The 26,125-nt window shown below is 31.9% G+C and overlaps 1 protein-coding gene across 12 annotated transcripts in view; it reads left to right on the top strand.

Moving 5' to 3' along the window:
* LOC129741933 (ATP-binding cassette sub-family C member Sur) overlaps positions 1-26,125 on the top strand; it is a 373,059-nt gene that overhangs the window by 328,830 nt on the left and 18,104 nt on the right. For 11 of the 12 annotated variants that reach the window (XM_055733747.1, XM_055733756.1, XM_055733757.1 and 8 more), the window contains 2 exons: positions 14,681-15,126; positions 16,188-16,315. In XM_055733747.1, the coding sequence (XP_055589722.1) occupies positions 14,681-15,126; positions 16,188-16,315 (574 nt within the window). The remainder of the gene's footprint in view (positions 1-14,680; positions 15,127-16,187; positions 16,316-26,125) is intronic. The other variant, XM_055733758.1, reaches the window with a different exon arrangement.

Here is a 26,125-nt window from a genome sequence, read left to right on the forward strand (position 1 = left end):
TGATTGTCCGAAACATATTTTTACATTTTTACTACAGCATTGGTAAAGGGTAATAAAACTCATTTAAAGTTTGAAGGTCACTAAGCCAATCCATCAGACTTGGAAAAGTTTTTTATGGCATCGAAAAATGTTAAAATGTTATCTTTTATTAGATTTTTTTAAATTTTTATATGAGAATCGGAAATTTTCAAAAACTAGCTTAGATGTAAAAAACTATGTCATCATTATTTTGTTATCTATAAATGATAACTCGTTTAATGAAAATAAATATTCAATAATGTTGTAATATACAAATGTTGCATCTAACCCCATTGTTGCATGATATCCGGTTTGATGGTATTTAAAATGTGAAAGACTTAAAAATCATGCAAAATCAGCCTAATATGGACAGCATTGTGTGTGATTTTTCTCATTTTGATTCAATCTTCATATATTCAAGAAGTTTTTGTTTTTCTTTCATTGTTCTTATCATTCATGCTACTCAATTCTACTGAAATGACGTGCAGGAATTTTGTTCTAATATGCAGGATTTGCAATGAAAGTCATGTTTTTTAGAAATTTTAGGGTTCTTTGATGACTTATGATGACTCAAATTAAATTGATGTTATAAAAGTTATTTTTGAATAAAAAGAGGGATCTTGATTTTAATAAATTATTTTTTATCTAATGAATCATGAAAATAATTAAAATATTCCCATCAGAATTTGATGAAATATTATTCCAAGATCGGTGTTTTACATTAAAGTCACCAATATAATAAATCATTTCGACTTATTTCTGGTGAGTTTTTGTAAATCTCCCTTCAACACATTTTTCTGTTCATCGCTACATTGAAAAGGAAAGTATGCGGCAACAATTATAATTCCCCCCATAGAAGTTTCTAATTCAATTCCAATTGTTTCTAAGATTTTTGTATTGAAAAAAGGGAGAAGTCTAAATTTGAGACGACTATTGATAACAATAGCTACACCCCCACCTTGTCGATCAAGTCGATCATTTCGTAAAATTTTTAAAAAGTTTTGCTTTTAAAATTATTGGTTGGCTTTTAAAAAGATTCAGTGATGGCAGCTATATGTATGTTTTGAGTTTTCAAAAATTAGAAGAATTCATCTTGGTTAGCCTGCAAAGATCTAGCGTTCCAATTCATAATATTTAAAATCTATTAAGAAGTAGGTCAACATATGCGGCAACGGGAACGACAACAAACTTCAAGTCGAATTTCCCCAAAACAGATATTTTGTGAACAGCTTTAGAGGGTTGAGCCAAACGCAACCTGAAAGATATTTTGTGTATAATGAGTGATAGGTATATCCTGAACGGAACAAATATGTCATTGCAATTGAAATAAATCAATCCAACGATTTCATAGTTTGTTCGGCTGTATCATTAGTTGAAGGAATCAAACAATATCCACGGCTTGATAAAGAATATTCACAATTTTAAACTTGTATTGAAATGCAAATTCGAATTGTTAATTCTTGAGTATCGATAAACTTCCATCCACACCCATTCATTGCTAGACTCAATGCTTGAGCTAAACTCCAATCAAATATTTTCACAAATTGGATTCCATTTCCTAGAATTGAATGGTCCAGACGATTTTTATGGTCTCGATTCCAAAATTCATTCACCGGAATGTGTGTCTTGTGTGTGTAGGTACCAACTTCTAAGATTCCTTCCCAAGGATAACACACTCGAGCACAAAAGGATCGGAGAATGCTGAGGGTTGAAGGTACCAGGCAGTAATGTGAGGTGTAATGTTAGTTTCATCTTGTGCAACAAATGTGCTGCAAAAGCAGCTCAATGGAAACTGCAAAAGAGTTGTTTGTGTACACCGACCCGGTCCTGTAAATTGGGAAGCAGCAGGGAGGAAAGATTTGTCACGCTGTCACTGATTGTGAGGAAAAGTGAAGTTACTTCGAGAAAAAGAGGACAGCAGTAGTCAGCTCCAGATGACTTTAAATTGCTCTGATTAGAATTGTTACGATGTGTGTTATGATTTTTTTTCTGAATGATATAATTTTAACAAAATTGTGGTTAGGTTTTCTTTAATTGTGAATATACCTTTGGGCTAAGTGGGGTAATTATGAACAAAAGCCGTAAGCGCCGTTAGGGTCCTAAAAGGTTCTCAAAACTGATCAAATGTAATAGTCTGTCATTCTATTGATAAGTCACAGTTATAACTTGCAAACCCAACTGTATAAACTTTGTAGTTACAGTTATTAACAAAATTTAAGTCTCTGAGAAACGAAAATCGTTTAGAAACGTGTCTTATCAATTGACTCCCTCGTCAACGTGAATGAAGATAAAATGTTGTTTTTTTAAAGTTTTTTGTTTGGTAGTTGATGCTCCATTTGGTGTGATATGATTAAATGTTGAAAAAAATTCCACAAACGCACAAAGAAGGGTTCATATTTACCCCATACTATTCAAGATGCGGGTTACTAATAAAAATTTGCTTTTTACTTTTCAAATCACGATAACCATCCAAATATTGAAAATCAGCCTAAAATAATACTTTATATTTTTTAAGAATTTTGAATCTGTGATTATATGAAAAGATGCCTTCCAGCTATGTAAAACTGAAAATAACCTATAACTTCTCAACAGTAAATTTGAAAAATCAACAAATAAACTACAACTACAATGTACTGTTTGGATGTGGTTTCAATCTAGTTACAAAACCAATATCGAAAATCATCACATAACAAGATTCGTTACAGTGTTTATAATTACCCCAGATACTAGGGGGTAGTTATGAACAAACGGGGTAATTTTGAAGAAGCGTTTTACGCCCACAAGCTGCACTTATAAATTAGAAAAAAAAATCTTAAAATGAAGAAGGGAACCAGTCATTCATTTTTGGCAACTTTCCAGAATTCCAAAATTAAAGAGCAACTTAATTATAATCTTTAATTCATTGTTTCAATATTCTCAACATTTTTATACGTATAATTTTAGCAAATGAAGGTGCCACTATTAATAAAAAAAATTGCGCAACGGAAGAGGTTTTGGAATAAATTATTTGTTTGGTCCTCAAGGCTGCGAAAACATTTCTTAAAACATTAACCTATTTGTGCTGAAATGGTTTTTTTTATTCATAAAAATATTTTCAAACAAATGAATTTTAAAATCATTGGTTAGAAATTGTGCATTTAATTTTTTGTGGACAAATAATTCCAAAAAATTTAAACTTCCCCTAGAAAATTTAAGAAAAGAACCGTCAACTGGAATACATGCAACACTTTTCAACTTTAATGGTTTCTCAAAACTGAATGTATGCAAATAATCATACCGCTTGTAGATCAAAAGTTTTAAGATTGGTGAGAGATAAATTGATAAAGTCAGAAGAATTTTTGGTTTCGCCAGTTATAATTGAAATTACAAACAAAAATGCGATTAAACCTGCTAAGGAAAAAGGTCAAGTTGCATCAAACTTTGTTTTTAATGAAAAATCAAATATAAAAGTTTGGAAATTTAAAGTTTTTAATAAATTCGTTATGTCAGAACCAAAACGATGAAAGCATCATTTGCAGTAATTTGTGTTCGAATTAAATTTTACATTTTTCTGTCAAAAATGTTTTTAAAGAAAAAGCATAAGGATGCTGCGTGCATTTAGGGGTTTAAAATACTACAAAAAATTCTCCTAGCTCAAATCATAAAAATTAATATTTGGATGGGTAAAAGTTTTGAAATGAACAAACGCGTGATGCAAAACAATCATATTCCAGCATATGGATACGAGATTTTAAAGGTATATAATTGATTCGCAGTTAGATGCAATTTTAGCCCAGATTGATAACTGAATTATAAAATATTGAAATAAAAGAAATTTGGCGATCGTCCGAGCAATATTTTTACAAGTTCAGAGAATTCGTTCTCCGTCGTTTTACCACAATGGTCCAAGCAACAGCTCTATAGTTGAGAGAACTGCAAAATGCAACATACTTATGTAATAAATTATCTTTCGCCCAATTCGTGTGAAAAGGATTCTAATTAAAATAGGGAAAAATCATAAATTTGATCATTATTGTTAAAGTGATAAAAAAGAACTTTCAAACGACATAAATAAATTGTTATCCTTTTTTACATATTCATGTTGGTTGAGCCAAATAAAACGTCAATTTTATTTTCTATTTACTCTTACAGCTGAATGGTTAATTTTGTGTTACTAAATCAATTTGAATAAGGAAATCAGGAATAGGGTAAGATTCCCTTGAATTTTGTTTTGTAAAGAGCTACTTTTTATACCGCTGATTCTAAAATAAAGATATTGAAAGCATCGAAAATCATTGCAAAACAAAGTTTGAAAAATCAATACTTTTTTTTCCAATCACACAAAAACTGGCTTTTGTAGTATTTTGTTGATTCAATCATTGTTAAATCAAAATCATAAATAAAGAATAAATTTATTTTTAATTTAGTTCTGTAAAAAAGGATCTAAACCTGCAGTCTGTGGCGTAGAGGGTTGCCTTCAAGTCTTCTAAGTCAACGGTCATGAGATCGAATCCCGGTTACAGCATAAATATTACGCTTTGGATCGATTTGTGGTTTTAGCATTTGTAAGATATGCTTGCCAACATATCATTTTAAGATGAACGCTTAGAGTCAAGTAAATGAAATCTCTTCGAGGAAATATCAAGTTTCATTGAGATACTATGTGTGTTTTGTTTGTTACTTTTTAATTCAATCTTTAGACAAAATCTTCTCAAGTGTGAATCAGAAATGAAGTGGATATACAATTTCAGCTACACCAATGCAATTCTTTCATTCTTTAACTACTTAATGACCAAATGAAATTATTGCGATAGTCTTTTGGTTTGTATTTGTAACAGTCTAAAGAAAGATGAAGCACAACCTCAAAATTATTTTTACATAAATTGTGTTTTCGTGCATAATTTTCCAAAACTGTAGAGTAATGCTAGTGTTTGAGAACTGATTCAGTAAAATCGACACCAATAGTTCTAAATAAGACTGAATAAAAAAAATATAGCACAAAATTTTTCAGTTTAAAATTTAAAAGAAAGACCAAAATCAAAAACAAAAATATTAAACGAAAATTTCACATGAATGTTTAGCTGGGAATTTGAATTAGCAATTATGGACCTTTTGAAATTGAGAGCAAAGAAAAAATTTGTTTAAATCAGATAACCTTTCAGATAATTCTATTTGTAATTCAATAAACCTTATGTATCACTGCTAAAATCTCGACACTCAAAACTCTACCTCGTCACTGGTTTAAGTTTTTATTGAGAAGTGTAAGAGAATTTGAAACCAAAATTTATTCATCGAATACTAATTTAACACATCAACATGTTGATGAATTGCTTAAAACCACACAATTCCCTTTTTTCTGATGTGCAAATAATTTAGGAGCTTATTTTGACTGCCCTGATGAAAATTTTTAAAATAAGTAAAAATCATTTGAAAAATGTCTGCATTTTTTCATACAAAACTGCTGAAATCCAATCCTTATACATGCTTCAACTTGTTTAATGAAAAAAAAAAAAAAATTCAATACTCCTTATAAGGCTGGAAAAAAAATTCAAATCCTTCTTTTGTTACTCTGAGTTGGAACATTGCAACGAAGAGGGGGGAGGTTTGACAAAAGAAGAAATTGATATTTGTTCCAGGCTTAATATTGATTTCAAATTTAAAAAATATTTTGTATTTTAATTGACGGCGACCAAATATCAACATAATATCCATTTGACTTGTTTAAAAGCGCATTTTCAACTTAATGAGTTTTGCATTAGTGCTTCCAATATTTACAACAAAACTTAGAATTTCTTATTTTTATTTATATCACTTTCTTATTTATCATTAAAGAAATTAAACTTACCAACCAGTACTTTGAAATTATAAGCTTTAAATGAAGAATTGAACATGTTAAGTTTTTGTTGTGAGCTTTAAAAAGGTTAGCCTTTTGATTTAATAAATGGAAAAATTTTAATTGAAAATATGATTTTATCTAAGACTTTGATAACTGGCACTCTTGAAATAAAATTTAATATTTTCTTCTTTTTATCAAATTAAATTCAATCATAGGTTAAAGGACCCTAAGACAACGGCTTAAGGAAGCTTTTTTCATTATTTCAATAGAATTGCCTACCACGTTGGTTTAAAACTGATGTTTAGTAATTGATAATATTTCTAATACTGTTTTATGAAACTATGAAGGAAATAGATCAATCCATTACGTACATTTTAGTCAATTTATGATTTATTTTCTTCATTCAAGTTCCTTCATTGTCGTACCAGGTTCCTAATTCCGTCGTCCAAGGAGACCGAAATTGTCTCAATTTATTCCACCCTCTTCAGAAACACATTTAAAATTTTGCGGTTGCGGTTCATGCAATTTGCATTAGCTTACATCGAAGGGATCAACCGCGCAGGATAACAGCAGAAGTTATTTCAAGTAACCAGTCGCAATAAGCCATGCAACTAGGATAGCTTTATTGTAAAAAGGTCTACCATTGCTTGGGTAATGCATCTGCAGGCAGCAAAATATTATACCTTCTATTCAATTCTACCGAAATTGTCTCAAACTATTCCTCCCTCATGAGGGATAGATTTGAAATTTTGCGGTTGCGGTTCATGCAAATGCTATTATTTACTTCGCACGGATCAACCGCGCAGGATAACGGCAAAGTTCGAATGAGATCTATGTCGCAATAAAATTGTCTTGCCAAGAAATCTCAAGGTAGCGTTATTGTAGCTAGGAACCATTGCTTGGCTAAGGCAATTGCAGGCAGCACAATATTAGACCTCACAAATTGAATCCACCCTGCAAATGTATTTTCTACCAACACACTCTCCAACGGACAGGGCTGCCATGATCCAGGATTTGTCTGTATGATAAAATTTCATAACATTCATACAGACATTTTACACAAATTACAATGCACAAATTTACACAGAAACTACCCATATTTACATCAATATTTTTAATAGAACTATATGTTTTTCTACGTAATGAGACTGAATAGTAAGACATTTGAGGATAGGCTGAATCACATTTGCGTTTTGTCTACATGTGTATTCTTATGCATGTGGGAACCCTGGCGAAGGATATCGAAACAAAGCAACGCCACGTTGATGCGTGTGATGCGCATTAGACTGGTTCAGCTCATCTATTCGAGTTTTTTTTACGAGCGATAAAACTTTTCGACTTTTTCATTCAAACTGTAATATGTCAAAAATGACAAAACATCTTTTGTTGAAAATTCACTGAGAATTTATAAAACATGAAGCAAACATGAGTCAAGTTTTAAAACTTATATGGTAAGAATCAGCATAAAAAAGGGGTTCGATTTTGTTTTATTTTGAACGACTTTATGTACAAAAAATCATATCTTCCGATTTTTTTTCCAAACTTGTATTGAGATCCAAACCAGAGACTCGTGAACTCTTATTTCAAAGTTTAAATTATTCATTCATCTAAATTCTTTTTTAATTTTGAACTTCAACGGGAGTTTTTTGCATCGATTTTCCATGCATCGTCAAAATTCAATAGAAATCGAGGTTATCGGTCCAGGAATTGATTTTTTTTCCTCGAGTAGTTCTTGATTCCCATTTAGAGAATTTCTGAAAACTGGAGAAGTTTAAGTTTTAGTTTTCAAGGATCTCTCAGTGAACATTCTGTAGAGCAAAGCGTTTGGTCGTATGGAAAATATTGCAGTTTGAATGAAAGAAGTTGAAAAAGTCTAATTTTCATATAATTGATGTACCGTAAACTGGGGAAACTTTGATCACTTTTTTCATTCATTTTTGAATATTTTGGAAGGGGTTGCTTTTTCGTGATACCCAAAAGTTTTAAAACACTTACTAAGGTGAGGAGTATAAAACATGATCATTGATTGCAGTAAATTCAAAAGACATTAATGGTTATAATAAAATGTTTGTTACAAAACCAGATTTCGAATTTCGGGGTAACTTTGACCACTAAGGATTTTACGTACCTCATCATCTTCAAAATTATTGTTGTGGTGCCATTTAGCACGAAAGGAATAAACATTTATAACAGTAATTTTTATTAGGACTACACTAATTTCATCAACATTTTTTTTTTCAAACACATTTAGAAACAAAAGTTGGATCATGTTGCTGCATACATCTAGGGGTAAAAATTAAAAACATTTCTCAATTTATCATTGGCCTCAAAAACAAATGAAATTTTGCCTTCATGCAATTCCCTATGTTCTCTCACTATTACCATGTTCTTTTTTTCTTCAAATTGAACCATTTGATAGGGTTTTAGTCATTTTTACTAAACGGGCTTTCTCATGGAAAATCACCTTTTTTTTTTCAATATCCAAAAATTATCACCAAATGACTGTAAAAATAACAATTCAACTAAACCTAAACAATGCAAAAAGTTGAACTTTCACATAAAACAACCCATTAGCTCCTAACTGCTTAAATTTGATCAGGAGAGATGTTTGTTTGCAAGCCTTCGAAAAAACAGATATTTTAGGATTTTAAAAATAAATTTTAAGTAGTATTAAAAATCTTCCTATAAAAACCAAATTAAGCTTATTTGTAATTCAATTCTTAGGCTTTCAAACGTAGTAAGAAGTTTTCAGATATTTTAACTTTTTACTTAGTTAATGATGATTATCTGCAAAAATTTCATGTTGATCAAATTTACCCCGGTGATCAAAGTTCCCCCTGTTTACGGTATCTAATGTTTTAAATACTTTAGAGAGGTTTAGTGTCATCAGATAATCGAACCAAAAATAATCAAATCTTAAAACATAAAATTATGAAGAAACAACGTCATTGGAGTTGAACGTTAGAAATGTGTAAAGTTGGAGATATTCTTGCGTGCACTCAAATGTCTATTAAATTATGCACGGTACTGGTAGTAAATAATTTGTGAAACACCAACCACTTAGTTCCAGGGTTACTGATAATCGCTTCGTTTGCTTCAAAATTTCTAATCGTTACCGACGCAACCACAGTAACGACGCTGCAGCATTGACTCGCGAACGAATCAAAACATACAACATAAGAACGCCGTCCTAGTGAACCATGTACTATGAATTTTCGTTCTGTTTGTGTTGCCTAGCGTTCCTTGTTGATTTTCTCCTTCCGATTTTCAGTCATTGTTTACTCCAGCAATCATTAGCTTCGCTACTGAATGATTTCTTTGCGAGTTGATTCGGCGCGAGTTGATGACGATTCATGCCCAAAATCAGGCCTTTAAGGAAGAATGCTACAAGGGATCAATTCCTGGGATAAAGACTAAGACCGATATTTAATAAGATAATTAACACACCTTGAGAGGAAAATAAGGCAATTTAGGCATAAATTTGGTTTTTGGGCATCTCTTGCGTTCCAAGAATTAACTCGTTTTCCTTCATGAAGCGTTTGCGGCGAAGCATGATCGTCAGCGAGTCGAGTAGATGTCGAAGAATTCGACGCCGTCTACGCGCAATATTTTCATCAGAACCGAATGATGATTGTTTGGTGGTTACCGATAGTAACTCAGAAAATAACGGATCACTAAAGAGGGGAAGAAAAACAAACTAGGTTTGCGTCGTTCGATGCTGAAAAGCGTCGTTTCTAAAGAAAACACACTTTCTATGTTGAGGAGTAAACTCGTTGGCGACTAGGATCGGGGTGAAAAACCATTCTGAGCGAAGATCAGCAACCTTGCTTAGTTCAAAAAAGCCAAAAAAAAGCCGTTGGGGGGATCACTAAGTTCGTCTTTCAATATGGCGGAGAGTGCCAATAATTAATTTCACTTCGAGATTTCAAAATCAAATATCTCAAAAAATAGTTTTAAAAGTGACAAATTTGTGATTGAAAATAAACTCACAGGCGTAAGTTTATCATGTGAAGCAGCCTATTAAAGTGGAATGTGATTTTTCGGCTCTAAAACGTGCATTCATGAATTAAGACGAATAAGAGGGATACGACGGAGGAGGGTACACCTACCCTAAATGTTGTGTTTTGAATATATTCCCTTACGTTAAAATGGAAATTTCCAACCGAAAATTCACATTTCAAGTCGTGAATAAATATTTTTTTAAATTTGAGATATTTCCGCGGAATTTTTATATCAACTTTTCAAGTGGAAATGAAGAATAGGAATGTTTATCAAGATGATTGATAATTGTTTTCATTTTCGTATCGTATCAGTACAATTAAACATTTTTTCGATGATGGCCATGAGTAGAAAAAAGGTTTTAGAAAGCAATTTCCCTATTTGTTGTGCGTTTTTGATATTTTAGCTGAGTTATTTCTAGCTGAATTCGAATTTCACAAACACCCCCTTCTTTCGATGAGTCCTTCGCGCGGGTTTTGCTTGACCCACTGACCGTGCATTTCCAACTTTGATCATTATTTTCTACGAAAAACAAAAGTTTATATTCTCGTTTAACATGTTTAGATTTAACTTAATAAACTATTATCTATATGAAAGAGAATCAAAAAGAAAAAATAATGCTGACAAATATAAAAAAAAATTAAGTAGCATTTGAATACCAATCACTAAAATACAAACACTGTATTGGATAAAAGTACCTCTCTAATCTCTTCATACAAATAAAATGTAATATTTTCTACTTTTTATCAAATTAAATTCGTGTTTCGTGTTTTGAATATATTCCCTAACATTTAAATTGAAATTTTTAATACAACCGAAAATTCACATATATGGGGATTTTTTTTATTATCTGACAATTTGCGCCTGGGGTCTTCAGATTTTCCCCAAAATTTAAAATTTGGTTAATTTTTGCGACTTAAAAACACATGTATTTTTTCAGATTTCTAACATTTTTATTTTTTGAGTTAGCTTCGGTTAATTTTTTTCGTAAATAAAAGATAACCATTTTTCAAAGCTACATAACTCTGTTATTTTTCAACGGAAATTATAAAATAGCACATCAAAATGCATTGAAATTTTATCAACTTTTCAAATAAAATGTTTGAAAAAAATTAAATAATTACCTTCAACATGAAAAGTTGTAAATAAACTTTAAATGGCGTCTAAAAATACCGTCTGCACCACCGAAGATTTTTCGAAAAATACCATTGTATAGCTCAATTCATGATGCAACTTTCATCTGAAGACACCAAAGTGGGCCATTAACACCTTCAAGAGTTATGAAAGAAATAATGACAATAAATCTCTTTTTTTGCATCGAAAACAAACAATGGTCGAACAACTGCACTCACATATGGCGGTAGCGCGCACTTCTAACAACATGGAAACAAAAGAACTTACTATACTAGGTAAAAAACATTACTTTTTCGTGCTTCGTAGAGTGTTTGCAGCAAAACTGACTTTAAATTTTAACCAAAATTCTAAGTATCGTATTGTTAATGTGATATAACTACTAATGGGAATATTGCTTTTACAACCTGGTCATATACTATATAACTTATTTTAAGAGGAGAAATCACCGTGAATTTGTTTTATGAAATGAATTTGCGGCTTTATCGGTGAGGGTTGAAGAGTTGAAATGAAAGACGGATAGAAGATCAGAAGAAAATTCTAAGGTGGTGAAAAGAGCGAAGAGCATTTGAAATAGAAGCTTGACCACATACTAAATTCTTTGTCCCACACCAATTAACTGTATTGAAGAAGTAGTACCCAATAGAGAAGGCACTACGTTTTTCGATACAGTTAATTATGGATGGTTCGACCGCCATGTGAGTGTGCACATGTGCCGAACGGACAAAAAATTTAGCATGTGGTTGCTCTGTTAAGTCTTCTATTGTGCGATATCGTTCCATCGATGGCTAGGTAGATTTCTTATTTTCGTTTTGTGCGGATGTTCCAACTGGATTGAGTTGTCGCATACGGTCAACGGTCAGAAATCTTGGCCTAACTATTTTCGATTATCGGAACGATGTTTTGTAATTGATTTTTATAGCCGAATTATTTTTATTATTTTAAGAGGAGAAATCACCGTGAATTTGTTTTATGAAATGAATTTGCGGCTTTATCGGTGAGGGTTGAAGAGTTGAAATGAAAGACGGATAGAAGATCAGAAGAAAATTCTAAGGTGGTGAAAAGAGCGAAGAGCATTTGAAATAGAAGCTTGACCACATACTAAATTCTTTGTCCCACACCAATTAACTGTATTGAAGAAGTAGTACCCAATAGAGAAGGCACTACGTTTTTCGATACAGTTAATTATGGATGGTTCGACCGCCATGTGAGTGTGCACATGTGCCGAACGGACAAAAAATTTAGCATGTGGTTGCTCTGTTAAGTCTTCTATTGTGCGATATCGTTCCATCGATGGCTAGGTAGATTTCTTATTTTCGTTTTGTGCGGATGTTCCAACTGGATTGAGTTGTCGCATACGGTCAACGGTCAGAAATCTTGGCCTAACTATTTTCGATTATCGGAATAGTTAGGCCAAGATTTCTGACCGTTGACCGTATGCGACAACTCAATCCAGTTGGAACATCCGCACAAAACGAAAATAAGAAATCTACCTAGCCATCGATGGAACGATATCGCACAATAGAAGACTTAACAGAGCAACCACATGCTAAATTTTTTGTCCGTTCGGCACATGTGCACACTCACATGGCGGTCGAACCATCCATAATTAACTGTATCGAAAAACGTAGTGCCTTCTCTATTGGGTACTACTTCTTCAATACAGTTAATTGGTGTGGGACAAAGAATTTAGTATGTGGTCAAGCTTCTATTTCAAATGCTCTTCGCTCTTTTCACCACCTTAGAATTTTCTTCTGATCTTCTATCCGTCTTTCATTTCAACTCTTCAACCCTCACCGATAAAGCCGCAAATTCATTTCATAAAAAAAATACTATATAACTTATTAACTTTTCGATAAAAGATCATTGTGAAGCATAATCAATGCCAATAGTAGAAGGTTCAGTCCCTGTGTTTGGGATCACAAAAATGTGATTAAAAAATGAAATATAGACGTGCTTTACGTTATTTTTATATCGGGAGCTATGCACTGGACACCAAAATCCTTTCCCATTGATCAAAAAGGTATGAGAAAGTGGCACAAATGTTGTAGAAATAATCGAAGAGCTCAGTATGGCCAGCCCAGGCTGTAAAATGATGAAAATATGACACTTTTACCGTATTCGTTTTCTACATTCGCTCAGTTTTGAGGTTTACCATACTAGAAAGAACATAATTCGTCGTCAGTGTTTGCTACCTCGATCGCTCACACACGAATCTTCAGTGTTCCACCGTCCATTTTAAATCAAATCTGGGGAGTTACGGATACAAAACTTAGCGCATAAACTTCTAAAAATGACAGTAAAATGTGCATAACTTGTTGTGACCTGGTGCAAAACTGAGTATAAACGAATGCGTTTTTAGATTTTTGGATATAACATGAAGTCAGTTAAGCTGTAACAATCTACCGCCCCTACTTGCATAACAGTCCCATATAATATATAATATATTAATATTTGGATTTTGTTTGGATTTTAATTGGAAAGCTGATAAAACTTCAATGCATTTTGATGTGCTATTTTATAATTTCCGTTGAAAAATAACAGAGTTATGTAGCTTTGAAAAATGGTTATTTTTTATTTACAAAAAAAATTAACCGAAGCTAACTCAAAAAATAAAAATGTTAGAAATCTGAAAAAATTAATGTGTTTTTAAGTCGCAAAAATGAATCAAATTTTCCATTTTGGGGAAAATCTGTAGACCCCCGGCGCAAACCCGTCAGATAAAAATAAATCCCCATATTTCAAATTCTTAAATATTTAAACTTCCCATAAATTTTGTTGGTTGGTTATACTGCCACAAATAGAAATACAAATTTTGGAAATAATCTATCCAGTCTCGATTTAGCGTAACGAGTTATTATTTTATATGGAAATTTGTATGGGAAAACCAAATTTTCGCTACAAAACCGACAGAGATGTGCTGAAGTTTAAAAACTAAAAAAATATTACTTTGGATTAAAAATATTCTTTGATTCTTACATTACAATTCATATCAACAAAGCTTTAACCAAGCCTGTACCTGTACCCTAGAAAAAAAAGTTCGATGTTATACAAAATTTTTGTTTTCAATAATAATCATTTTAACGCATTTTTGACTGCTTATTTGACGGTTGTGTAACCTTGAATGGAAATGAAAAATCTCAAAAAACTGTTTTGCAGAGCCAGGTAACCTTTGCAAAATCCTTTCATGAAATTGTTAAAAGCTCTAGCAAGCAAAGTCTGCCATTTTTTATTACTTTTCAATGGATTCAGATTTTTTTTTGAAATGGTTATAACTTTTTTCATGAATTACCAAGCTGCTTGTCATGGTAGCAAAAAATGAAGCTTGAAATTTGTCAAAACCAAAGTTTTAAGCTTATTTGAATTATCTAGATGTTATAATGTGCAAATATTTCTTCTTTCATTCAAAATCGAAACGCGTTGCGCTAACTCAGAAATCGACTCAATCATCTCAAATTTCAATAAATTATAAGGCTATGATTTGCGATCATCCAGAATCCATCCTTTTGTGAATACAGATTTTCGAAAAGTGGGGATTTCATCATAAGTATTTAGTTTTAGACAACAAAAAAAAAAGTTCTGCTATTCAAAATGAAAATCACTTTAAGCAATTGTTGCTTTTCCAATGTCTCTGTTGAAGCTTGAATTAATCCCTTAGAAGCATGTGTTCAAACTAATAGGAAGCTAACGTCTTTTCATGGTCACTTTTCCTGGCAGAGAACTCCAACGCATCGAAAGCATCACCTACTCGCCAGTAATCGCACATTTTTCCGAAACCATCGAAGGTCTTCAAACGATCCGGGCCTACCGGGTAGAGTCCCGCTTCACCGAAACCTTGTTCCGGCGGATGGAAGCGAACAACGTGGCCCAGGTGGCCCTCAACTCGAGCAACCGGTGGCTGGGAATTGCCCTGGATTATCTGGGTGCCGTTATCGTTTTTGTGGCCATCCTGAGTGGGCTGATAACGGCCAGTTTGGATCCGTCCGGAACGAGTCCGTCCCTAATCGGATTGGCCATCAACTATGCCCTGCTGGTGCCAATTTATCTGAACTGGGTGGTCAAACTGGTGGCGGAAATGGAAATGTATGTGGGTGCCGTGGAGCGGATCAAACTTTTCATCGAGGGCAATCGAGAACGGCTGGCCGAACGGAATAGAATTAAGTGTGAGTATTGGCAGTTTGTGGGGAAAATGTTTTGCAAACATCTCTATCATGAGTGAGGCTGTGTATGAGATTTTGGGAGGACAACAGGAATAGACATTGAAATTGAGTCCCAAGTTTGGACATTGACCTTTTTGAAAGAATCTTAATTTCTTAAATTCATTTAGGACTTACTACATTCGAAATTCGTTAATCGTTATTCAGAATTTATTAATCAATTATTTATTTATTATTTCGCGTCATGTGTATGCAAATATAATTTACAGACTGAACGAAAGGCTGCAATCCACTATCGAGTGTATTAAATCGATTTTTTTTTCTATGACCCTAATTTTACGAACACAAAAGTATAGGCTAAAATTGCCAGCGGCTTTGGCGTAGTGGTTAGAGTTCAAGTCATCTACGCCAATGTTCATGAGATCGAATCCCGGTCATGTCATAGTACACTTCCTGTGTTTTTAGCATTTGTAAGATGCTAGCCATTATAACTTCGAGAATGTACGCTTAGAGTTGAGGAAAGAAGATCTCTTCAAAGAAACATGAAGTTTCACTGAGATCCTAAGTGTGTGTGATCGTTTTCAATAATTGAGAGAACATGCAAATTTAAGAAAAAAAATTTTTTATTATTTCATACATAGGATTCATGCTCAGATGATAATTTATAACTTCTAGATACTTATAAGCTAAAAAAAAACTTTTAATAGGAGAAAAACTGTTTGCTTGTTATTTCATTGATTTTCTTTTACATTATCGGCTATTGATAAACACCTGGAGCGAGCATTTTGAGTTTTCACAAAAAAGAGACTTCTTCTCGTAAACATTATCTGAAGTACGTAGGCTAGTTAAACTTTTATCCATTCCTTCATTGCAGTAAAATAGTTTCCAGTTGTTGTCGTTCTATCCAATTACAGCCTTCCGGAATCATCACCCTGGAATTTGTTCATTAAATTAAATGTTTTAATTTTCTTTCCATACTTTCACCGGCCGGAAACATTCCTGGCTCGAACTCGTCCTGGCATGGTACTTAACCGAAAAATTAAACAAAAACAACCCCCGACAAACAGACAGACCGGTTCCGATTTCGTGGCCCCAGAGAGGAGACATCCTGTTCGAGGACATTTCGCTGCGCTACGAGGGCCAGAAGGAGAACGTTATCACTAATTTGCATTTGGCCATCCCAGCTGGACAGAGGGTAAGTCAGTTTTTGCCTGTTGCCATCCTCCCTCCTTGGGGGAAAATACTAGAGATAATTGTGAATGATAGTTGGAGGTTGCAGTATCTGGGAATAAGAAAAATACAAGATATGCAGATAATTTTTTTAAAGCTGATTAGATATTTCTATTTAAAAAAAAAACTAAATATTTCATACGCCAAAGAATATAAATTAAGTTGAATTCTTGCTTTTGACTTTTAAGTATGCGAAGAAAGTATTCTCATTTTATAATAAGGTATGATTGTAAATCAACCCACTTGTTCACAATTTAACAATTTTTTCATGATACATTATGTATTGGATTAAGTTTGTTTAGTTTAGTAATTGCTCACAAAATCGGAAAACTTTCAGATTTCGAAAGCAAAATCTGTTGATGATGCGTAGTTATTTTCTATAACGATCGACATTTAAGTGAATAATAACTTATGACCCGAACTGTACTTTCTCGATGCGGTATCTCAAAGAACATATTTTTTTTTTTACTTTTCTTTAATGAAGTGCTCTACAATTTCTCATTTTAAAATTTTTGAATGACCATAGTAACTAGAGTCACCCAGCAAAAAACCGAACAATTAGCCGGTTTAAGTTATATACAGTTGCGTTCAAAAAACATTGAAACCGCGCACAGTGGTTCAAAATCAAAAAAAGTGGGAAAAAATTAATAAAATGCTATTTTGTTAAAGATTACAGGCGGAAAGTTGAAAAAAATAATTAATTGGAGTTTTTTTCAAAGTTTGCTATTTTTTTTTAAATTGCTAAAACGGGGTTTTAGCTTTATACTGGGAAATTGAATATTTTTCAATTAACTATGAATATTTTTGGTAAAATTGAGTTTGGGCTCCTAAATTCCTGTAGGTTAGTTGGATAAATATTAAAACTGATGTTTTAAGGTGAATTTGCATTTTTATCGAAGCAAACGATGCTTGGATAACTCTGTATAAATACTTTAAAATTTGCATATTTAAACCAAACAGCGTTCCACTCAATGACACCGTATTCAAAATATAGCAAAAACTAGCAGCTGATTTTAAGATATGTTTTTGATGAGGCTTTCACCTATCTAACGGTGTATAATTTACCACGGCGATCGGCAGCGCAAGCTTTATTTTTGCTTCCGAGTAATAAATAGAGTAAATCAAAAAAATTTTATCATCTAATTTTGGGTTTCCAATGAAGCGAAACTTTCTTAGTTCATGATATTAAGGACATTTTTTATCTCTAAACTGTGAATAAGATTATAATACATCACTTCTGTATAAAAATTTATAAATTTTTAAAGATTTATATGCTTTTTCAAGTTGTTTTGTACTGAGAATAAAAAATCATATTTTTAATTCTTGCGTTAAAGTTGTCGTTCATGTTTGTTTCATAGAAAGTGTAAAAAAGGTCATAGAAAATATCTAAATACATCATAACGTTCGTAGAATATTTAAGAATCGATTCCAACATAAAAAATTTGGTTGTCGCTGACTTGAAAAATGGACTTTTTTCCGGCATTTTGGGGATTTGAACCACTGTGCCGCGTGAGGGTTACTATTTTTCATGAAATTTTCACTAAATTTAGTTCAATTATTCATTTAACATTCCACAAAATCTGAGAACTGTACTATGACTGGAAAAATGAAACAGCGATTCCTGTGAAAAAGAGAGATTTGGGATTGCTTCACAAAATTTGATGTATTTTTGAAAAATTCCATTGAAAATACTTGAAATTTTACCAAATCATTTAAAAATGTTTGATCTAGTAGGGTCAAGTGGGGTAATTATGAACACGGGGTAATTCCGAACAAGTGCCATACGCGCTGGTGTGGGGGATGAATGAACACAAAAAGTACCAAAAGTTGTAGTTTAACATCCGATTGATAGCTTTAAGCTGTTTCCGATCTGTTTTCAAATCCTTATGATATCATTTCAGATGTTTTAAAAAGCCATTACCCCGGGAAACGGAAATCGTTTTGGACAGAGTTCAATGTTTTGAATATCTGATCATAGGAAATCCAGCTAGAATATTGTTATCAACTGTTTTACATCCGGTTAATGATGCTTTGTCTGGATTTTGAAGGAATTTTGAAAAAATTTATTCGCACAGGTTCACAGATGAGTGTTCATATTTACCCCATAGTTTTCGTCTTATGGGGTAATTATGAACACACGTTTCCTGACATTTCTTTGGCTTTTTGGTGGTCAAATGTTTAGTTCATCAACTTAGGGGGCCATTCATTTATTACCCAAGCATTTCCAGTCCCCCTTCCCCCTCCGCTCCTAGTAAAAAAATTATCACAAACCCCCCCCCCCCCCCCTCTTCTGTAAGATCTTAACACAGGACCGAGAAGAAATCTTAGCCAGGAATCATCAACACTCGGCATTCTATATCCCAGGATCTTACTGGACCAAATTTAATGAATTTCATGATTTAATTAGGTGTAAAGTTTTGAATTTTTGAGAAATTGTTTTTTTTTTCTTTTAAAAATGAGATTCGGATTTTGAAAAAAAGCTATGCCAGTTCTATTCAGTCTTTGAAAAAAATTTGAACACAGTTTTATCAAAACTGAATAAAACTTCAAGAGAGAAAAATGTTTATAAAACAGAAATTTTGAAAAAAAGCTTATTCGCATCTAAACGAGTTTTAATTTTGTTTGAAACTTGCATTTTGTTGATAGAAAAAAATGCAGTCAAATGTTTTCTCAGTTTTAGTGAGTGGTGCGTACAGATAGTTTTACCGGTAATACCGAAACCGAAAACTTGTATCCCAGGAATAGTTTTCTAACACCGAATAAAGGTTTTACGTCCTTCCAAAACCAGTTTTTTTGGTATTGATTAATAACAAGGTTTTGAACTAGACTTTAAGAAATTTTTAATTTTACTAAAAATGAAATTCACCATTTTTTAACAAAAGGTTTGCTGCTCGAGCTTTAATTCATTACCGCGTGAAATTTTACATTATTATAAACCTTAAATCTCTGTGGTAAACAGTAAAATATGCTGTTTTAGTTCTAAACTTAGTTACTTTTTTCAATCTTTATTTGTTCGAATACATTTTTTTAAATTTAGTACAAAATGGAAATCTTTTGGTTGAAGATTTTCTCTTTCAGTTTGGTGAGGAAAACTTCTGCAGTAATAATTTTTTTTTGAGGAAATATAGCTACTAAATAATGTAAAATTTCGTATAGGTGATAAAAAAAATTATTTAGTGTAAATATTTTTCAAAACAGTCGATCATATAGAACTGACAAGCCTTGCAAAATATGACTGTTCACTGATCCAAGAAGATTTTAATGGGTGTTTTTGTGATACAACCATCTTTAAAAAATGAGAATTTTCTGTATATGTATCGGTTTCAATTTCATGATATCTCGCACGTACGTGAAAAGCCTAACCCACGAAATTTCGATGAAAACTTGATGTTCGCTGCGCAGGACATTTAAAACGGATGTAAAAATTATCGAGTAGCCTAACTCGCCTAAAATTTCACACGTATGGAGAGGTCCTATCAAATAAAAATGATCTGCAACCACACAAAGAAACGAAAGAAAAAGAAACCAACCAAAACGTAAAAGATGCAACAAAAATTTGAACTACCGATACAAAATATACAAAAAATCAATACAAATGAACACTAAAAAGCTATTTTTTGTCTTGCTTTACCTCTAAATTTTGATTACATTTGTTTGTTTTATACGTTTTATACATGAATTGAATTGAGTTTTTATAAAACAACCTATTATCTTATTACTGCTAATTTTTTTCAGTATTTGGTGTAGAATTGAGATTTGCTGACACCATTTAAATCATATTGGACAAGTCTCGGGGTAAATATGAACAGCGTTCGAGGTAATTATGAACAGGTTTTGGGGTAATTATGAACATAATTTTTTAAATAAAAATTGACCATACACTGCTTACTATGGGTAAATGTAACGTATAAATATTGTTATTTTTCAAAAATTTTATAACAAGTCTGTAATCCGTGTTCATAATTACCCCCTAGACAGAGGGGTAAATATGAACAAACGGGGTAATTATGAACAGACGTCTCAAGGACTAGGGTTGCGACCAGAAAAAAAAGTTGCTCTACAGAATGATAAAGAGCACGGAAACATTCATTATTGGCAGGTTTTCTGAATTTATGATAAGAAATAAACATATGGTGGCTGTGAGTGTGCCAAATGAAGAAATTTTGTTCATAATTACCCCACCTAGCCCTATCTAGAGATTCATCAAAATCGATTATGGCGGTATCAAAAATGGGATCGGTTTAAAAATGAGGTTCAATATCGCCGATCAAGCGATTTGATTCTTTTTTGGACGGATGTTTGTATGGAAAATATCTGAATCAAACCAATCGAAAGATTCCTTTTAATTCAATCACGGTAAATGAAAAGTTCATATACCGGTATTTCGATAGCAACTTACTACCTTCTTCAGTGAGCGTTTTCGATTGATGAAATACCGGTATATGAACTTTTCATTTACCGTGGTTGAATACAAGGAATCTTTCTATTGTTTTGATTCAGTTGAATCATTCAACCAAGTAGGCTCACAGCACAACAGAGTGGAAAATATCGTAATCTATGTTTTTTACCAAAATATTCACAAAAATTTACACTAAAAGTTTTAGGTTTTTATAAAAACTTCATTCCTGATTTGTTTGGAAATGGATTTTTTTAACGGAGTTCAAAATAAGAAGAACAGATGTTGAATAAGTAATCATTTTATAAGTTTTCATTGCATTTCTAAACTTCAGTTCAATAGTAGTACCACCCTAGAAAGCAGGTGACGGTGTAAGTTTTCCGCTCACCCATTCGCTATTGTGTTATCAGTTCGGAGCGATAACAAAAGAATATTCGATGTACTGAACCTGGGTGCCGGTCGCTAGGTAGATAGCTAGGTAGTAGACAGCAGTCAGTCCGAATATATACAACCGAAATACACGCGTTTTTATTCGCAACCGTCGGCTATTAATTTTGTCGCTAAGTTAAACCGGGTTTTTAATTAGGTGTCCGAAATCGGGATTTCCGGGAGTTTTAACGAACAACAGAGTATCAGAAACGACATAAAAAAAATGATATTCGAATTTGAAACTCATTAACTTGAAACAAGTATTATATTCTCTTTTTCGTTAGAATGTCTTCTTCATTGATTTTTTTTCTATTTCAAAATAATTCTAGAATGAATTTGTTATAAACCACCAACATTTATGATGTTAATTTTTGGTATTGTGAAAGAAAAATCTCGAAAAACATTGATTGAAAAAAAAACTTCTTTCATCAAAACTCATCGATAGAATTTGAACCATATTTTAAGCTTTCAAAAACCTTTCATGATTATTTTTATAAAACTTGTAAAAAATTTCGTTTTTAAAGTTTTGATTGTTTTTTTTGTTTAATTTTCCAAATAAAGTGAATAAATCCGAGCATTTTTTTAATGAAATCTGGGCATTTTTTTTAATGAAATCTGGGTAACCGGGCTGGGCCGGACTGTTCTTAATTTAGTATTCAATATCCAGGCAAACCGGGATAAAACCGGGCAATCTGACAACCTTACTGTAGATACTAGATCAAACATTTTTACATCTTTTGGCAAAATTTTAAATACATATTTCCAACGAAAATTTTCAGAAAAAAAGCGAATTTTGTGAAGCAATTTAAAATTTCCCTTTTTGACTAGAATAGCTTAATTTTTTTTTCCAGGCATAGTACAGTCTTCAAATTTTATGAAATATTAGATATATAGTTAAGCTAAATTTTTTTGAAAAATTCATGAAAATATATCAGCCCAGACAGAAATGGCAGCTGGTCAAAGTTGGAAGCGAGTACACTGCTTCCCGCGATTTAATGTTTTTTTTAACACAACTGTAGACCAAGGTTGCCGGAAAAAAAATCTGTTTTTTTGAGAAAAATTATTCTGACTTTCTGTGATTTATCTCAAGAATTCTGTGATGGTATTTCGATGAGTTTCATAGAAAATTCAAGATAAGTTGGGTCATTTTAACATTTTAGTTGGTCAAAATCAATTACCATTGCCAATTTTATCATACTTTTTTCTGGTTCGAAGTAAGAAATCTAAATTTGATACTGTCCAAAATAAAATTGTAATTTCGGTAATCCATTCAAAATTTAGAAATTCTGTGAAATCCGTATAAATTTCCAAATTCTGTGTTCTGTGACAAAGACTCTGTGATGAAAATTTGCTCATAATTCTGTGAAATAACATTTTTTTTTTGTAATTTCTGCAACCTTGCTGTAGACCCATATTTCTGTTTTGATCATAAATAATTTCAGTAGTAAATTTTCATAAACTTTACAATTTTGAAATCGTCGATATTTTTTATGTAAGATATATTATTTGTATTGCTCATAGACAAATAAGAATGATTTTATTGCTATGTTTTCATGAAAATCATTTAATTTTTATCAACTTATTGCGTTTCTGTTCAACTACATTTCACTAAATCGATTTTCTGTTAAATAACATTCATTTTCCATCGATTGTTTGGATGTATGTTGATTATTCACGGATTCATCGCAGATTCTTCTTTTGTGTGTGCATTCATGCAATTTTAGGTTCAAATAATTTTATTTTCATTTTCAATCGTCAGTGAATTAGTTAATAATAAAAGCACTGATAGGGTGATCAATTTGAGTATTAAATCAATGAAAAATCATGATATTGAGAATCAAATGTAAGGTTTACCATTTTTCGTTTTTCGCGTTTTGTTACACTGAGCACAGCTATTCTCAAATTTTATACTTAGTTTTATAATATTTTAAAACAAATCAGAAAAGACATTCAAATTATCTTTACAATTTGATATCTGTTAACAGCATATTACGGAAATCTTTCATCGTTGTTTTTCAAGGTTTTTAAAGTGAATAAAACTACACAAAAAAAAAATAAAATAAATTTAGTTTTCGTTGATTCTTAGGTTTTGATGAAATAAATCATATCAGCCTAGTTTTATTAATATTAGCATATTATCAGAAAAAAATTGTATTTTAAAACAAAAAAAAATAAAAAAAAAATAAAAAAAAAACCAAAAAATTGTTTTCCACCTCAAATAAATCTTTGAAGTCAGTCAAAACTGAGCTGACAAAGTCAAATATAATTTTTTGTACCAGGATGGTCACGACAAGCGATGCCACACATACTGATTTTGCGGTATTTATACCGATTTTTGACGAAATTTTAGACCAAGAAACGGTATGTAACGGATACCGATTTTTGGCAAAAGATAGTGGAGAATGAAAATACTTGATCCCTGGGGATACTTGATTCCTTAGCTATATCTCCAAACTGGAATATTATACAAAGGTCAAATGTGCCAAATGGAACAAAACAGCAATGGTTGAAGCTAAAAAAATTTTAACAAAAAAAGTTTTTGGGTTATTGAACTTTGTTTGAAAAATTTCACAAAATGTGACTTGAAGATCTTTTTTCATCATTTTAAAATGTTCCTAACATGGAAATATTATTACAAAAATATTTATTCCAATACATCAATCTTTCGAATGTAAAATAAACTTCAAAATACAATATTTTCAAAGCGATGGAAAACTCCCAACTTTTTTCAGAAAAGTTTTCGAAAATGTTGATTTTGGGTACAATTGCTCCCTAATATATGGGTACAAATGATCCCGGTATATTCTTCATCTCAATGGATCGTGATCATTGCGGATTACGAGATTACTATTATTTATCCAATAGATAATATTCATCCATCAATTATCTGAAGAAAAGGGCTAAAATAATTGATTTACTCTTGTTTATAAAAAAAATGCGCCCGTAAAAATGCAATGTTATAAGGGTTGAGAATAAGCTATAGATTTTTTTTTCTGACAATTATAGATTGTGAAATGAGAACAAATATGACCAAAATAGTCAATTAACATTCTATCTTGGGGTTTTGTTTGGTTTTATTTCCATGGATTAGGGCTTCCTGAATTAAGGATCAAGTCTCCCTTAACTTAAAAAATATCGCAATTTTTTTACTCCCACGAAAATGCTTCTAGTTCATCAACGGGTTCAAGTATCGTTTTTATTTTTGGAGCATAGAAACTTGAAGTTATACACTGTCAGAAAATGTAAAAGAGTGCGAGTTGCTAAATTTTTCCAAAAAGTTATGGTGAAAATAAAAAAAGGGGATCAAGTATCCTCACTCTCCCCTACCGATTTCATACGATAGTGCCCGCTCGTGATAATTACAAAAATTAATTCAGTAATAACAACTAAGTAACATAGAAATACTGAATGATTATAGTTTTTAAAATGAAAACCAATATAGCAGCTTAGTACTGTCTTTTTAACAAAAAAAAATGTTTAAAAAATCGCGATACTACGCCAATGTAAAATCGCTAATCAGATATTGATTAATCCTGACTTATAATTGATGCAAATATTAATAACAACTGATAAAGTTCCTTATGAGGAAAGTGATGTAATAAATAATTGAATCATTTGTAGAATTTCAAAAATAAAATCTTTGAAAAGATTTTCAAGCTAACACGAATAAACTTTATTTTTAAATTCAATTAGTTAAGAAAACAACAGATTAAAAAAAACTATATAAACTTATTTGTTTTATAATTTAAAATGTTTTGGTGTTTCAGGATTTTTCTAAACAAACATGGAGTTAAATTTTCTTTATTTAAAGCGGATTTCAAAAACGCAGGATATTTCATATTTTGAACATATTGAATGAGCAAAACAACTGGAATGTCTAATTTATTGTTTTAATCGACAATATTTTCATAAAACTTAAAAAAATAGCATTTTTTTTTCAATGTTCTTTTAAAAAAACATCAGTTTTAAAAGCTTCGTAAAAATAGGTTCATAGTTATAACGATTTCTGGAAATGAATATTCCGGCTTGAATATTCCGATTCATTGTGGCATCACTGGTCACGACCTTCGTTCAAAATACCATATTTTTTTACCATTTTTTCTCTCTACTGAATATTCAGACGCCAACAAAATTATTATTTTTTTTATAAATACAGTACCGTTCATAATTGTATAGAAATTGGAAGCAAGCGCACTGTCACTTCGACTTTGAAATTCCATAGCTTTTTACTCTGATGATATTTTTTGATCATTTTTTTTTGCGTTAGATATATCAACTATCACACTATTATATCACAAAGTTTGAGCTTTCTGGAGTTTGTGTGGCCTAAGAAACAGTAATTCTACGAAAATCGGACTTATTGGACTTTTCTCATTCAAACTGCAATATCTCTGAAACTACGCTCCATTTTTTATTGAAATTTTGCACAGTGATTGTTGATATATGAAGCAAGCATGTCTGAAGTTTTCTAAAAGTTCTATCGATGAGATCAAAAGTTACGCGTGGTGCAATATTTCAGGCATGAACCTTGAAATGCGATTTCTATAGAATTATGGACGAATGTTTCCATAGGAAAATCATATTCTCTGTTAAACAACCAGTAGATCTATTTCAAACGAAAAATCACAACAATATCGCGAGATTCTGTTCATAAAAGTAAGAATGATTTACTTACATAATTGAAAAAAAAAAACACACGGAAATTTCATCGATGGGGAACCTAAAGTGCATAACAAAAATATGCTCATACGCTTATGCTCTTAGTTTTGTCATGATCTTTCACGTGGAAAACGAATTTTTGATGAAACATCAAAAAGTCACACAAACGCAACCAATTTTCAAATCATAGCTTGTGGAGAATCGTGGGCCACACATCTTGAATAACTTATAATTTTATGTTTTTATACACATTCAGAACTTAAAATACATTTTATCTATTTGTATAGTTTT

This window comes from Uranotaenia lowii, chromosome 2, assembly GCF_029784155.1.
Source record: "Uranotaenia lowii strain MFRU-FL chromosome 2, ASM2978415v1, whole genome shotgun sequence".
Classification (NCBI taxonomy): Eukaryota; Metazoa; Arthropoda; class Insecta; order Diptera; family Culicidae; genus Uranotaenia; species Uranotaenia lowii.